The following is a 13153-nucleotide window of genomic DNA, read 5'->3' on the forward strand; positions in this document are numbered from 1 at the left end:
GACTCAGCAGAAAAGTAACTTCAGTTGGCCAATGATATCTTGGAATCTGTCGGCATGGCCCATAATAAAGTTGAATCTCCACCAGTGTCGATAGCCATCACTTTCATCATTGACATGATCTTAATTTATAAAGTAACAAATGCATTCAAACCCAAATTCATTCAGTTAAACCGATTTCCCCTGCGAGCTTCGAAGAAAACCGTACGCAAGATGCCGCACCCAGCAGCTGTTCCCAGCGCGCTGAGGAGTATACGCACCTCTCAACGCCCGATATGTGACTTTCTCGTCCCAGCCCTCTTCTCCAACAGCAGCAGCAGGAGCCCTCGGTGGCTGTCAACGAGCACCCGCCTCGCCGCAACCACAACCACCCCGCCATCGCAACCGACCGACTCCAAGCCCAAGCGGAAGCCATTAACAAAGGAGCAGCGCGACTTTCTCTCGTCTGCGGTAAGATTAAACCCCCCCCTCTTTCCCTTTTGTATAAATATCCTGCTAACTTTGCGCAATGCCAATAGCTCCGCGTCAACCAAGCCGGCGAGCTCGCCGCCGTGCGCATCTACGCCGCACAGACGCCCGTGGTGGTGACGCGCCACCCGCACCTCCGCTCCTTGATGGCTCACATGCGCGAGCAGGAGGAAGGGCACCTGCGGACATTCAACTCGCTGATCGCGGCGCGGCGGGTGCGGCCGACGGCCATGTACCCGATCTGGTCCGCGGCGGCCACGACACTGGGCTGGGCGACGGCCATGATGGGCCGCGAGGCAGCCATGGCTTGCACCGAGGCCGTCGAGACCGAGATTGGCGACCACTACAACGGGCAGATCCGATCACTGCTTGAGATGGTGGCCGGCTGGGAGAGGGACGGCTACGAGGTCGGGGACGAGTTTAGGGATTTGATTTCTACCCTCAGGCGCATCAGGGATGAGGAGCTAGAGCATCTAGACCACGCCGTCGAGCACGATGCCAAGCAGGCCGAGCCGCATTGGTTGCTGACGGGTGTCATTCGGTACGGCTGCCGTGGGGCAATTTGGGTAAGTGAGAGGGTTTGAGCCGGGTCATGTTTTTTTTGTACTTGTACGGCAGTAGTCTTGTATTATTATAGAGCTAGCAACCTAATAGCTACCTGAAGGTCTCATCGAGCAATCCTAGTTTGTCTCCCTGGTCTGTCCAGAGGCTTGACATGGCGTCCCATATCATCACCATGGTCGGGCATAGGTTCAATCCCTTCGGGTTTCTTAGAATCACCATAGTATGGCATCACTTTTGGTTGATGATTGTTGCGGTTAGGTCGAATCCTTGGAGGGCTGTCATTCCTGTCGACCGCGTTTTGATCTTGGCGTCCATTATACCCGCGAGAAGATGGCGCCGCCACAGCACCTGGGACCAGGAAAGCAGCCAGAGCTAGGAGAGAAACCGTTCCAAACTGCATGTGTATTTAAACTAGCAATAAAAAGTCAGACACCGTTTATGCAAGCTTCAACGCTTGAAGGGGAAGAATTTACTTCTCAATATATCGGGGGAAGATGTTTTTGATGGGGTTAGCGAAAGCGGGAAAATGTCTGGTTACGAATGTCAAAGATGGAAGTTTGGTTTGTTGTAAATTCCTTCACGTAGCTGACAAAAAAAAAAAAAAAAACCCCAACAACCAGCATGTTATTCATCACGCGCTGGGCCCCAAGGCGCTGGACCTACAGATTCAACAACAGTGGAATTATGCATCTGCAAATCAAATGCCCGGCGCTTCTTTGGATCGCACAGCAAATATTTCTTACCTTGGCATCATCAGTTCCCTGCACCCATGAATCTGTAAATTGCGGACTTTATGCAACTACATACTGTGTATGTTTTTCCTCCTGGGCCTCTCCCGACATATTAAATTGGGGTCTAAACGTATAGTTGACCACATAAACCCAAGAATATAATTAGCCCTGAGCATGACTAGAGAAGCCGATCGATCATATGAAGCGGGTCAGTAATCATGCAGAAAAAAGAAGGCTTGGAATCCTCGAAAAAAAAAAAAGACATTCAAGGTAGGTAAGGTAAAGCGTATACATACCCATGATTACCTGGTTAAACAGCAACTTGCGATACCTGCTATCATTGGAATCCTGCCCAGCATTACGCGAACTGTTGCGTCCTGTAATACACTGACAGATTTTGCTTATAAAATCAATTCTTTTTAACACTACCACAAGTCAATCTTTGTTAGTATAGTGGTCAGTATGCAAGCTTGTCACGCTTGAGACCCGGGTTCAATTCCCGGACAGAGAGATGTTTATAATTTTTACCAACCAACGCTGCGGAAAGAAGTTTTTGCAATTTAATCAGGTCGCATTATGCTCATCCCGAGGCCTTCATTCAACTACTCAATCGCTCTTGAGGAACGTTAAGACTATTGTCTGTATAATGAAACCTGCTATACTATAAGGACAACTGGAAATTTTGCCAGTGCACACAATCAACTAATTAATTGATTAAAAAGAAACTCCCAAACACCAAACAATGCTCTCGGCGTCTAAAGAAAATACTTTACCAAAACCCCAATCCCGTTCTCTCAGTTGCTGTGATAAAAGTCAGTAAACTGTCAAGCTGTGTTTTTTCTTCTTTTTTTCTGGTACTAGGCAAAACTTACTAGATCTGCAGCGGAGCAACCAAGTCGGCCTGATAGAGCCAGTTTCCATTGCTCTCCTCAACCACGAGCCAGTCGTAAGGGAATTGCACCAGTGTCCCCTGAAGCATCCCTAGCATCTCCTCCGCCTCAGGCTTGTTCATTACCTGGTCCGGCTGGAACCCGCGCCGGCTGGCCCGGGTGTTCCCACGCTTGCGTCGCGGGAGTGTTCCCCCGCCGTTGTTGCTGGCATTGTTGCTCGACCCTGTTCCGGGTTTCTCGGTAGTCGCAAAAGTCGGTCGCCGATCCCGAGCCGCCTTAGACTTCTCGGGGAATGCCATAGGGATTTCGAGCTTTGGTGTGTTCAAGGCTCTCTCAGCTGCTGCGGCCATTTCTCGATCCAGGCGAGAGTTCTGTCGAGAGTGGTTAGGCGTGAAGAGAGGCCTCTTCTCATTCTCGGGGTCCATTTCAGGCTTCTCGGTCGGCGCAGCTTCCTCAGGCCTCGAGTCCTTGCCAATGTGCAAATGACCCGTAACCTTCTCGGTCAACCCAGACGCAATGGCCGTTGGCGCAGGTGCACCAATTCCTGCACCACCTGAAGCATGGGGTTTGTGTGGGTTTGCTTGATGCTCCCTTTCTGCCTCCATGTCGGGTCCCCAAGCCTCCATGTTTTGCTCAAACTGCCCCTGCAAGTTTAGGAACTCTTGGTACTCGTGCCAGTTCGTCACCTCAGAGTCTGGCATACAGTGGAACACTCGCCTGTAAATCTTGCTGTTGTTTTCTGCTACTCTCGACCAGATATCATCATAGAACGAGGGGTTGAGCGGATCGCGCATACAGTCTTTGTCGATATGGGCTGGGTTTATGTCATAAGCCCATTGGCTTGGCGGTCCTTCTCGAAGTTTTCCATCAGCATCAAAGGATACAGGTGGTCCTCCAATATCAGTGTCATCCAGTACGGGTAGTGAAGGTAGTTGACTAGGACGAGGAAGCCCCATTTGCTCGGTCGTTCGTCTAATGATATGTGGAGGTGGCGGGAGGCCATCGTTGCTGACAGTCTCCTCGAAAGCAGGAAACTGCTCTGTCCCAGCACTACTGGCCGCAGCTCCCGGACCTTTGGGAGACTCCATGGTCCCTTTGCCTTCTGCGAATATGTTATGCATGAGCACCTCTTTGCCATTCACAATCACACTGTCTCGGCCCAGATCCAACCCTTGGGACTCGGCGGACTTCCAATGATCTAGGTCGTGTCCATTCGCCTCCCGTTTCTGGGCAGCGGATTGTTCTGTGTCCACCGAGTTCTGCTTGGAGGGGCTTTTCTCGAGATTATCTCCGTCGTTGAGAATATCCCAATCCACATCATGGTTGAAGCTAGGAAGACGATGGTGGTTAGGACGCGCTTGTCGTGGCTTCTCTACAGATGGGCCGGCTTCCGATTCAGAACCATAGATGTCTTCCATGTCCCTACTGAACTGAACATCGGCATCTTCATGGTCAGGATCCAGTTGTCTCTCCTGCTCCTGGATCTCGTCGACATCTAGACCAAGATGCTCCCGCATCAAGCGCAATCGCAAAGTGTGAGCAAACCGGCCAACCTGGTACGGGCGACCAGCCATTGTCGACCAGATCATGTCCTTGTCTCTGACGACAGCTGCGCATTCCGAGTCTCTGGTGCCCAGCAGTGATCGCTCATTGATGTTGGCAGACCCGATAAGAGCAATCCTGTCGTCAACGATGATGATCTTGGCATGTATGTAAAGTTGCTCAGTTACCAATGTCTTGTTCGGGCCGATATGTCCCCATTGACGAAGACTAAAGAACTGAATATAGTCCTCAGGTTCGATATTGTTGGCCCGTAACCGACCGAAAATCGAGCTATCACCACGACATATACTGCGGAACTGACATTGCATGATCAATCGAACACTGCTACCATCCTGCTCGGCAACACTTCCCTCGAAGCCTGGGAGTAATGGGATGAGGATGACGCAACGCCAGTCCTCATCGTTTGCATGAGCCTTCATGATACGCTCGACAATGGCATCTGCAACACCGTTGACAAACTGAACGTTCATGCACTCTCCGCCCGTCACAAAGAACTGGTTCTCCATGTAAACGAAGTGCTCTGACTCACGGATCAACCTAAGGTACGCGGCCTGAATGCTGGCCTCGGTTTCAGTAATACCTAGGGACCAGGTTGCGGCAGATCGTAGTATCTGGACCTCGCAGGTGCCAGTGAGTCCAAGATCTTCAAGTTCTTCCTTCCTGCAGTCCGGAGGCGGCAGTAAGAATGGTGTAGGTCGCGTTGGCTTGCGACCTCTGCGGATGTAGTTCCAACGTTGGACGAAATGACGAGTAAGATCGCGAGCAGGCTGCCCAACCACCTGCATTGCAACATCGTGCCATGGCATCCTAGGGACGCGGCTGCGGTCGTACATTTCTTCGTATGGCGCGTTTAGCCTGAAGAAGTCGAGAACACGAGCATTTGAATAATCCTTTCCTGGGAACACTTGGGTGTGATCCGTGTCCTTGGGGTAATCACCAGGTTCAAAGCCCGTGAGCTTGTCGTCAGCAACAGGATGTTGAGGGGTATCCCAGCGACCAAAGCATAGATCAATGCCGCCAACGAACGCCACTATGTGGTCCACGATACATATCTTTTCGTGATGCGCAAAGAAAAACTGGTTCTTCTTGAACTGATGGGGAGACCTCTGAACGAATATGTTCGGGTGAAGGTTCAACAGCGAGTGCTTGGTGTACTCGGAGTCAATCGGTATGGCCTGCTGGACGTTCCTGTAGATTATGATGAAAATCTTGACACCTTCCTCTGCTTTTCGCTGCAGCAGCCTATCCAGGCGCCATTTTTGGCTGATGCAAGGGGGACGACGCATGTAGATTTCAGGGCTCAACCACCAGTCGTGAATGTAAATAACATCCTTGGCCATGTTGATTGCGCGGGAAACATTCCACATGTAGTCTCTCCCGTCGACCAACCACTGCGCGAATACGCCTTGTCGAACAGGGGCAAAACTGCCAAACCGGTTCTCCCGGTGCCAAGGGGTCTGCGACAGCATCCCGTTGATTGAATCTTCAAACTGCTGGATCAGGTGCTGGTTCCTAGACCACAACTTGACTTTTCTTTCCGATGTCATTATGGTGATCCGGTGGTGCTTCTCGGGAGCCTGGTCGCCGGACAGATCCATGTCCTGCTCCTTGCCCTTGTCCTTCTTTGTCCGCTTGGCGGCGATCTCTCTGAGCTTGTTCATCTTGGCGTTGATTCGGAACTTGGAGTCAACCAGGTAAACGTCGTAAATGTTCATGTTCTCAGGTGACTCGACACAAACAATATAACTTTGTCGGACAAGAAACCATTTTCTACTGTGCCTGTCTAGGATAGCCCCCGGGGTGAGAACTCGCCGGAAGTCGATACCCTTGGCGGACTGTATATGAAGAAAGCACTCTTTTCCATGATAGCTGCCTTCGGCTGCAAGCCTAACTCCAAGAGCTGACAATTCAAGGAAGCGACAGAGGCGGTTGCTATCCGCTCGGAACATGAGCCAGCGGACCGTCTCCTGCAAGTACTTTTCCAGCATTTTGCGTTGCTTCTCAACGTACCTCCTCCGCAGTTGTGCGGCATCCGCTGTACTACCCGCGTAATGATGGTCAGGATTCGGGTTAAACAACCCGGGGAGGCTGGTTGTCGACTGTTTGTGCCGGTTCTCGATGGTGTTTGGTCGTGTTACTCGGGAACCCCTTCTGCTGAGGACGCCGCGCTCCTCGACATCGGTGCCCTCCGCAGCGGTACCCTCTCCACCAGTTGCATAGCCTGCAGTTTCATCCCCATCCCCGCGGACACTAGCCGCATTATCCTCTTCCTCATCGTCGACACCACGCAGACCTCTGACATAGGGAAATACTGAGGTCGGAAATCTTGGCTGCCTGGGCCGTGTGCCTGGGAGAGTAAGCGAATACTTCTTGTTATCGATTCCCAGTTTGTACTTCCAGTGAAGATTAAGAATCTCTCTTATGGTACGCTTAACCGTCCAACACATGCGGCTGGGCCCACTTCCATACTCGAGCTCAATGGTGAAGAGCCAATGACGTTCGCCTTCGCCGTCCAGCGGAGCGCTGTCGGTAACTCTCAGTCTCAGCTGCTCCAGTAAAACAGGGATTCGCTTGTTGCCATGTTCATCGCGTTGTATCATGCTAGCAAGCATCAAAACGGCAGGGGCACCAGCCCGCAATTCAGCCATCAGCTCGGCGGATTTGTAATAATCGAATTGGTTGTCCTTGGGCTTCCGCAGGAGCTTCAGAGTCGATTTGACTTGTCTCCACTTCTGTGCACCGTACGTAGATGCTCGGTCGGCCCCGAAGAAGGGTCTCCTTGGCGTGGCTTCACCTCCGTCGGATATTCCACCGTGGAACATGGATATGCGCCGCACGTGTCCGGGACCTCGTCGAGCCACCCCAGACGGACTTTCCGGATCATCCCCATCGTTGGACCTGCCCATCCAGGACGAGCCGCGTCCCCAGCCATTCTCTCGAGCGAGATGGTCGCGACCCTCACCTTCGGACAGTACGTTCCTCGTATCAGGCATAGTTGCTCGTCGTTGTAGAATCTTCAACCGCCGAGTCCCCACCGGCGAGTCGGGCTCACCACTCTGGGTCGAGGGGCTCAACATCTTGGGACGTCTCATTCTCCGGCGCTTCTTCTTGACCTTGGCCGCCTCGCCCTCAGCTGCCGCCTCATCGGCCGTCTCCTCAACGTCGGCATCGCTGCCTTCCTCATTCAGCGCGCCAAGAACTCGAGTGCCGCGAGGGATTGTCGGTGAGCTGGGCGTCGAATGGGATCGTAGATGGCCCCTGATGATTCGAGCCTCTTCGTGGGGGTCTATGGGCGGTAGCACTATGCTAGGTCCTGTCGACGGCCCGCCGCCGTCATTGGCTGACGTTGCCATTTGAATCCGGATTTGTTGGGAGGTTTTGAGACTCGAAGCAGCGAAGCCGTATGTTCAGTGAAAAAGGTCGGTTGCGGTCGCTCTCATATCGTTCAGAGTTGAGTTCTGGCTTGAGTTGAGGCAGTCAGGGGTTAGGATATTAAGATTGTACGAACTCCCGCGCTAGTCCAGTAGCACAGAACACTAGTCTAGACCCCGAGCTGTTGAACGAAACACACGGGGAAATCCGGAGATTGTCGGTCACCAGCGCCTAGGGAGGCTGCCAACAATCAAAGTGGCGGAGAACAAGACCTAAAGGACAATACGGCACCTTGGACACCAAGCAAATTGGTTCTGCAAGAAGTTGCTTCGTGATAAGATAGGTGTCGAACTGGTGACATTTTCGGCCGATCGTACGCCCAAGTCAATGCACAGTCCAAGTGCCAAAGCTGCAGCAGGGATGCGATGAGCCAGGGTCTGACTCCCCTGTACACTCCATGTCTCGAGGTTGCCAAAAGCGGGGCCGCATGATGTCAGCAGGCTGCTATGGTACAACCGCTTCAAATTGGGGTAGCGGGGAAAGCCATGCATCGCAAAATAGCTCTTCGATTTCGGGAGCACTTTTTTCGCTGGGAGGATCAAACAGTGATCAAATCTAAAGGTGCATGTATATCTCATTTAACAAGGAAATCCTTGGATATTAACTATCAAGTTGGGGAAGCTTCCATTGTGGACCAGGGGCGGAGATGTAGGGGACCTTAAGGCAGTAAGTACCACAAAATACCTAGTACATGTAGAGAGCTCCCACGTAATAGAGTGGAGAGTAGCAATGGTCCGAACCAGTCCCACCCACCCTCAACAGCACAACGACACCGCAAAATCGCGTTCCAGACGCGTCCGAGTTGGAGGGCAGCTATCCGATACCAAGGATCACAACGTCTGATAATTATCCCACAGAGTAAACTTGTTGTAACCAGCACTTGAACAAACCACAAGATGCCGAGGTGAGATTTTTTTTCTAGCTTTGAAGCTGTTTGCTTTTGCGCATTGCTAACAGCCGCTATTCCAGAGAAATCATTACGATCCAGGCTGGCCAATGTGGCAACAGCAGTATGTCGACCCCACCTTGTTCACAGCTACATCACACACAGGGCTGTGGTCATTCTATCGGCGGAGTCACTTCGGACAATCAATTACTGACGCTGAGCAGTTGGGAGTCAGTTCTGGCAGCAGCTTTGTCAAGAACACGGGATCAATCAAGATGGTAACTTGGAAGACTTTGCGACCGAGGGCGGCGATCGGAAGGACGTCTTCTACTATCAAAGCGACGACACCAGGTATATCCCCAGGGCAATATTAATTGATCTGGAGCCAAGGGTATGTTTGGCTACCTACCTCGCTGTTAAATAGCTGGAATTATTAGTAGGTGCATTGGCTAAGCAGACAACCCCCAACAGGTTATCAACGGCATACAAACGGGTCCCTACAAAAACATATACAACCCAGAGAACTTCTACGTTGGCAAAAATGGTGTTGGTGCGGCCAACAACTGGGGTGATGGCTATCAGACTGGCGAATCGGTCCACGAAGATATTATGGAGATGATTGATAGGGAAGCAGACGGAAGCGACTCACTCGAGGTAAGCACGGTTATGGCGATGTCCCTTGTGAGACCCATATTAACAGTTACTACGATCAAGGGCTTCATGATGCTTCATTCGATTGCTGGTGGCACTGGGTCAGGGCTGGGCTCATTCCTCTTGGAGAGGTTAAATGATCGGTTTCCCAAGAAAATCATACAAACCTATTCAGTATTTCCGGATACCCAGAATGCCGGAGACGTTGTCGTCCATCCCTACAACAGTATCCTGGCCATGAGGAGATTGACACAAAATGCCGACTCGGTGGTGGTGCTGGATAACGGCGCCCTCTCACATATTGCAGCCGACAGGCTCCACGTGCAAGAGCCGTCTTTCCAGCAGACAAATCAGCTGGTAGGAATACTTGTATCTCTCGGTATTATGCGTGATTACTGATAACATTTCAATAGGTTTCCACTGTTATGTCTGCCAGCACAACGACACTGAGATACCCGGGCTACATGCACAATGACCTTGTCAGCATATTGGCCTCCTTGATCCCTACTCCCAAGTGTCACTTCTTGATGACATCCTATACTCCCTTTACGGGGGACCAAGTCGAGCAGGCCAAGACGGTACGCAAGACGACAGTTCTGGATGTTATGCGCAGGCTACTGCAGCCCAAGAACCGCATGGTTTCAACGATACCCGGCAAGAAGAGTTGTTATATCTCAATTCTCAATGTCATCCAAGGCGAAGTTGATCCAACCGATGTTCACAAATCTCTGCTGCGCATTCGCGAAAGGAGGTTGGCCACTTTTATTCCTTGGGGACCAGCGAGTATTCAGGTTGCTCTGACCAAAAGGAGTCCATACATACCAATGAGCCACCGTGTCAGTGGTCTCATGTTGGCCAACCACACTAGCATTGCTACAGTAAGGAACCCTTTTGTCATAGTTTCGAACACGAAATTTATACTGACCGAGCGCACCCTTGATTTTCTGTAGCTTTTCAAGAGGATCGTAAGGCAATACGACGGCATGCGCAAGCGAAATGCATTCATAGAAGGCTATAAGAAGACGCAGCCATTCTCGGAAAACCTAGATGAGTTTGACGAAGCGCGACAAGTGGTCAGCGACCTTATTGCAGAGTACGAAGCTGCCGAAGATGCCAATTATTTAAACCCAGATGCCGGTGAGCCTGGCACTTCGGCCGAGACGGATCGGAGGATGGGTTGAAAGCGTCTGCTAGCTGTGTTGTCATGTCCGGTTGTCATTTGCAATTTCGATACCCTGTCGGCGTTCTGGAGGTGGTCATTCTATGAGACGCATTGTTTGCGAAGGGAAAATTAGTGGTCATCAATTCAATCTTAGAATCCCACACATCTTCGGCTCTTCGCAATCATGACTGAGAATGAATGGCATTTCCCCCTTGCTCATTTCAAGCCCCTGGACGAAGTTTCCAGCGCTTTGGCACTACTCAATAGTCTTTGCAGAGGCAGACAATAATAGCCTGTAAGTCATGATCACTCGGATATTACGAAGCGGTAACTTTGCAAGGCGTTATACTTGAACTTCAATACAAGTCATTGGCTGTGATTTCCCACTCATTATACTGTACAAACTCGAATTCAATACATCGCCGCCTGCCCGAATTTATTGTCCAGCATCTTACTTGCATGGACCCTTGGATGCATCCTTGGGCGGCTCCGACAGTCCCTCTTTCCCTTGCCTCCCAATACCGCTCATGTCGACGCCCGCGCCGACGGTGGCGGGCTCACGCAGCCCGGTCGATGATGCATCACCCGTCGAGATGTCGGATGCGAACCTGCCCGAGCCGACATTGACGTTTCTCGCGTCGGCCGACTGCCAGTCTGAGGCGACGGGAGGCTGCTCCGGCAGTGGCAGGTTGGCTTGACGCCGGTCGATTTGCTCCTGCTTTGACTCGGTCATTTTTTGCTGACTGTTTTTGTGAAGTTTGTTGTTGATGTGTGATTTTTTGCCTAGAGCGGTTATGTTAATCTTTGTTGACTTCAGGGGTGGGGAGGGGTACGGTTGTTGTATTTATGCAGCACAAACCTTTGGCGTAGATTGAACAGCTGTTATTGTCTCCGAGATTGGAATTTGTTCTTACTATGTCTGCGATAATGTTTTATTTTGTTACTTGATTTTTTTTGTAGCGTTTTGTCGAGCGTCTACTGCTGCTTTTATAGACATCCATCGCCGTTATGTTTTGGGGGCCCGGCTCGCCCAAGATTGTTGACGTAACGATTGCGAACAACGTCTCCATCATGACGTTAATCAACATCTACCAAGAGCGATACTCGCAAGGAGTGATATGTCGATCGATACTATTGCTTACTTAGGTATACATGCTTTTTTTTATCCTCAATCAATGAGCATGGGTCATTTCGACTATCGTTTCCAAGGCATTTTAATGTGGGTTTGATCTTGGTTCTGTAAGCCGGAATGCCAAGCTCGGTATTGTATGAGTATTCCCCTAACCTGGACCAGGATATCATTTCATTTGTTTATTATGCATATCTACTATAATAGTCGTCATACCGAGTGGCTAAATGTGGCCCTTTAAAAGACAACCTTCAATTGGGGTTTGACTGCGTCAAGGCAGCATGCACTTCGGCCATGGAAAAAGAAACAGAGTTGGGATGGGTTTCTTGGACAATCATCAATTCAAGACTACCCAGAACACGAAGGATACCATAGAGAAACTGGAGCCTGATATCTTGGAGCAACAGTTGCCTGGCCTTTGGTTCAAGCATCCGGCTTGTTGATGCCAAGATCCATGGATCCATAATGCTTTCCACGGCTTTGTTCAGATGCTGCTATACGTCAATACTACTGGATGCATGCTGCTGGTGATAATTGCAAGCGACTGCTAACAAAGAGAAATCAATAATCGAAGCTATGTCCCTGGTAAGTATCTGTGGCTGCTCGTGAAAGTGGGTGATTGGGACCAAAGCACAACCAGGCAGACATTGGTCTCTATGGTATATAACTTGCTCAAGAATTACGAGCTCCCTCTTTGAATTTGGAGAGATCGCAATCCTTGCGTCACTTGAGACGGAGAAGAAGATCTATGGGCACAAAAAAGAGAAAATATTTGCGCCAAAGAGAAATGCAAATATCATGAGCTCAATAGGCCAAGATCAGGGTCATTGAGTCTAGCAGTCTTGTCAAGCCTTGGATAGCTCATCTGGGACATGAAGGAGGGTAAAGATGTCACTGGAACGATTGCTGGACAGCTTTCAGCTACCAACGGCCTTGGGGTAAACGGCTCCTTCCAGAATCGGCGCAGATTTTTCCGGACCCTAGCATACGAGGAGACTTTTTTTTTTGCTGAGGACGAACGTCGGCCGGCTGGCAAACTCAGGCTCCCCTCGGCCAAATCTATTTGAATGCCTCTTCTACGGCCTTCTATTGCCCAAAAATCTTCAAAGAAACAAAAAAAAACCGAAAGCAGTCAAAGCTTCACGCTCGTCACCTGTTCATGGCCGCTCCATTATCCTTCTAGAATCCAATCTAATCAAGTGAGTGTGTTCTTCTCTTGTCAAGGTACTTTTCCTGCCATAACGGACTTTATCAGTCTACCTAAGGTACCTACCTACCTAGGTAGCAAGCCTGAGCACTCTTCAGTACATCATCCTGCCTCTTTCTCTATCCACTAGGCCGACTGCCCATGTCACCTTCCAACCCAGACCTACCTCAACCTATTCATCTTGGCGATCTGGTTTTCAGTCTGAACCTACCTTCCCGAATAAGCAGCAATGAGACCGAATAGATTTACCTGCCAAAATATACTCTACCTCAGAAAACAGGTAGAGCCATCGATCATTGTTAACCTCAAAAATATTTAGGTATCTAGGTTCTACTGTCCTGAATCAACAGGTCCTGACAGGAGTATCTCGTTCACACACGGGTACCACCCTCCACAGGTACGCTAGATGCTTTGTGCTGCCCGGATGAAGAGTATCAGATGTCATTCGTTATAGGCTATGGTTCAACGACTAA

The 13153-nt window shown here is 50.4% G+C and overlaps 4 protein-coding genes across 4 annotated transcripts; 2 read left to right on the forward strand and 2 right to left on the reverse strand.

The window, feature by feature from the left end:
- Positions 1-119: 119 nt before the first annotated feature.
- PgNI_08291 (uncharacterized protein) lies at positions 120-1076 on the forward strand. Its single transcript, XM_031128290.1, has 2 exons — positions 120-447; positions 516-1076. Exons 1-2 carry the CDS (start codon positions 211-213, stop codon positions 1047-1049), a joined length of 771 nt encoding a protein of 256 aa, XP_030979057.1. The 5' UTR covers positions 120-210; the 3' UTR covers positions 1050-1076.
- Positions 1077-2368: 1292 nt separating this feature from the next.
- PgNI_08292 (uncharacterized protein) lies at positions 2369-7968 on the reverse strand. The gene is made up of 2 exons (XM_031128291.1): positions 2633-7968; positions 2369-2561 (listed from the first exon to the last, which is right to left on the reverse strand). Exons 1-2 carry the CDS (start codon positions 7564-7566, stop codon positions 2555-2557), a joined length of 4941 nt encoding a protein of 1646 aa, XP_030979054.1. The 5' UTR covers positions 7567-7968; the 3' UTR covers positions 2369-2554.
- Positions 7969-8493: 525 nt separating this feature from the next.
- PgNI_08293 (uncharacterized protein) lies at positions 8494-10504 on the forward strand. Its single transcript, XM_031128292.1, has 7 exons — positions 8494-8549; positions 8615-8655; positions 8756-8922; positions 9003-9185; positions 9246-9539; positions 9596-10060; positions 10133-10504. Exons 1-7 carry the CDS (start codon positions 8542-8544, stop codon positions 10361-10363), a joined length of 1389 nt encoding a protein of 462 aa, XP_030979287.1. The 5' UTR covers positions 8494-8541; the 3' UTR covers positions 10364-10504.
- A 230-nt stretch (positions 10505-10734) lies between these two features.
- Positions 10735-11077, reverse strand: PgNI_08294 (uncharacterized protein; the record flags this gene model as incomplete). Its single annotated transcript, XM_031128293.1, has 2 exons — positions 10735-10739; positions 10810-11077. The coding sequence occupies 2 exons, from the start codon at positions 11075-11077 to the stop codon at positions 10735-10737; spliced, it is 273 nt and encodes a 90-aa protein (XP_030978546.1).
- Positions 11078-13153: the final 2076 nt, after the last annotated feature.

This window comes from Pyricularia grisea (assembly GCF_004355905.1).
Source record: "Pyricularia grisea strain NI907 chromosome V map unlocalized Pyricularia_grisea_NI907_Scaffold_6, whole genome shotgun sequence".
NCBI classification, from domain to species: domain Eukaryota; kingdom Fungi; phylum Ascomycota; class Sordariomycetes; order Magnaporthales; family Pyriculariaceae; genus Pyricularia; species Pyricularia grisea.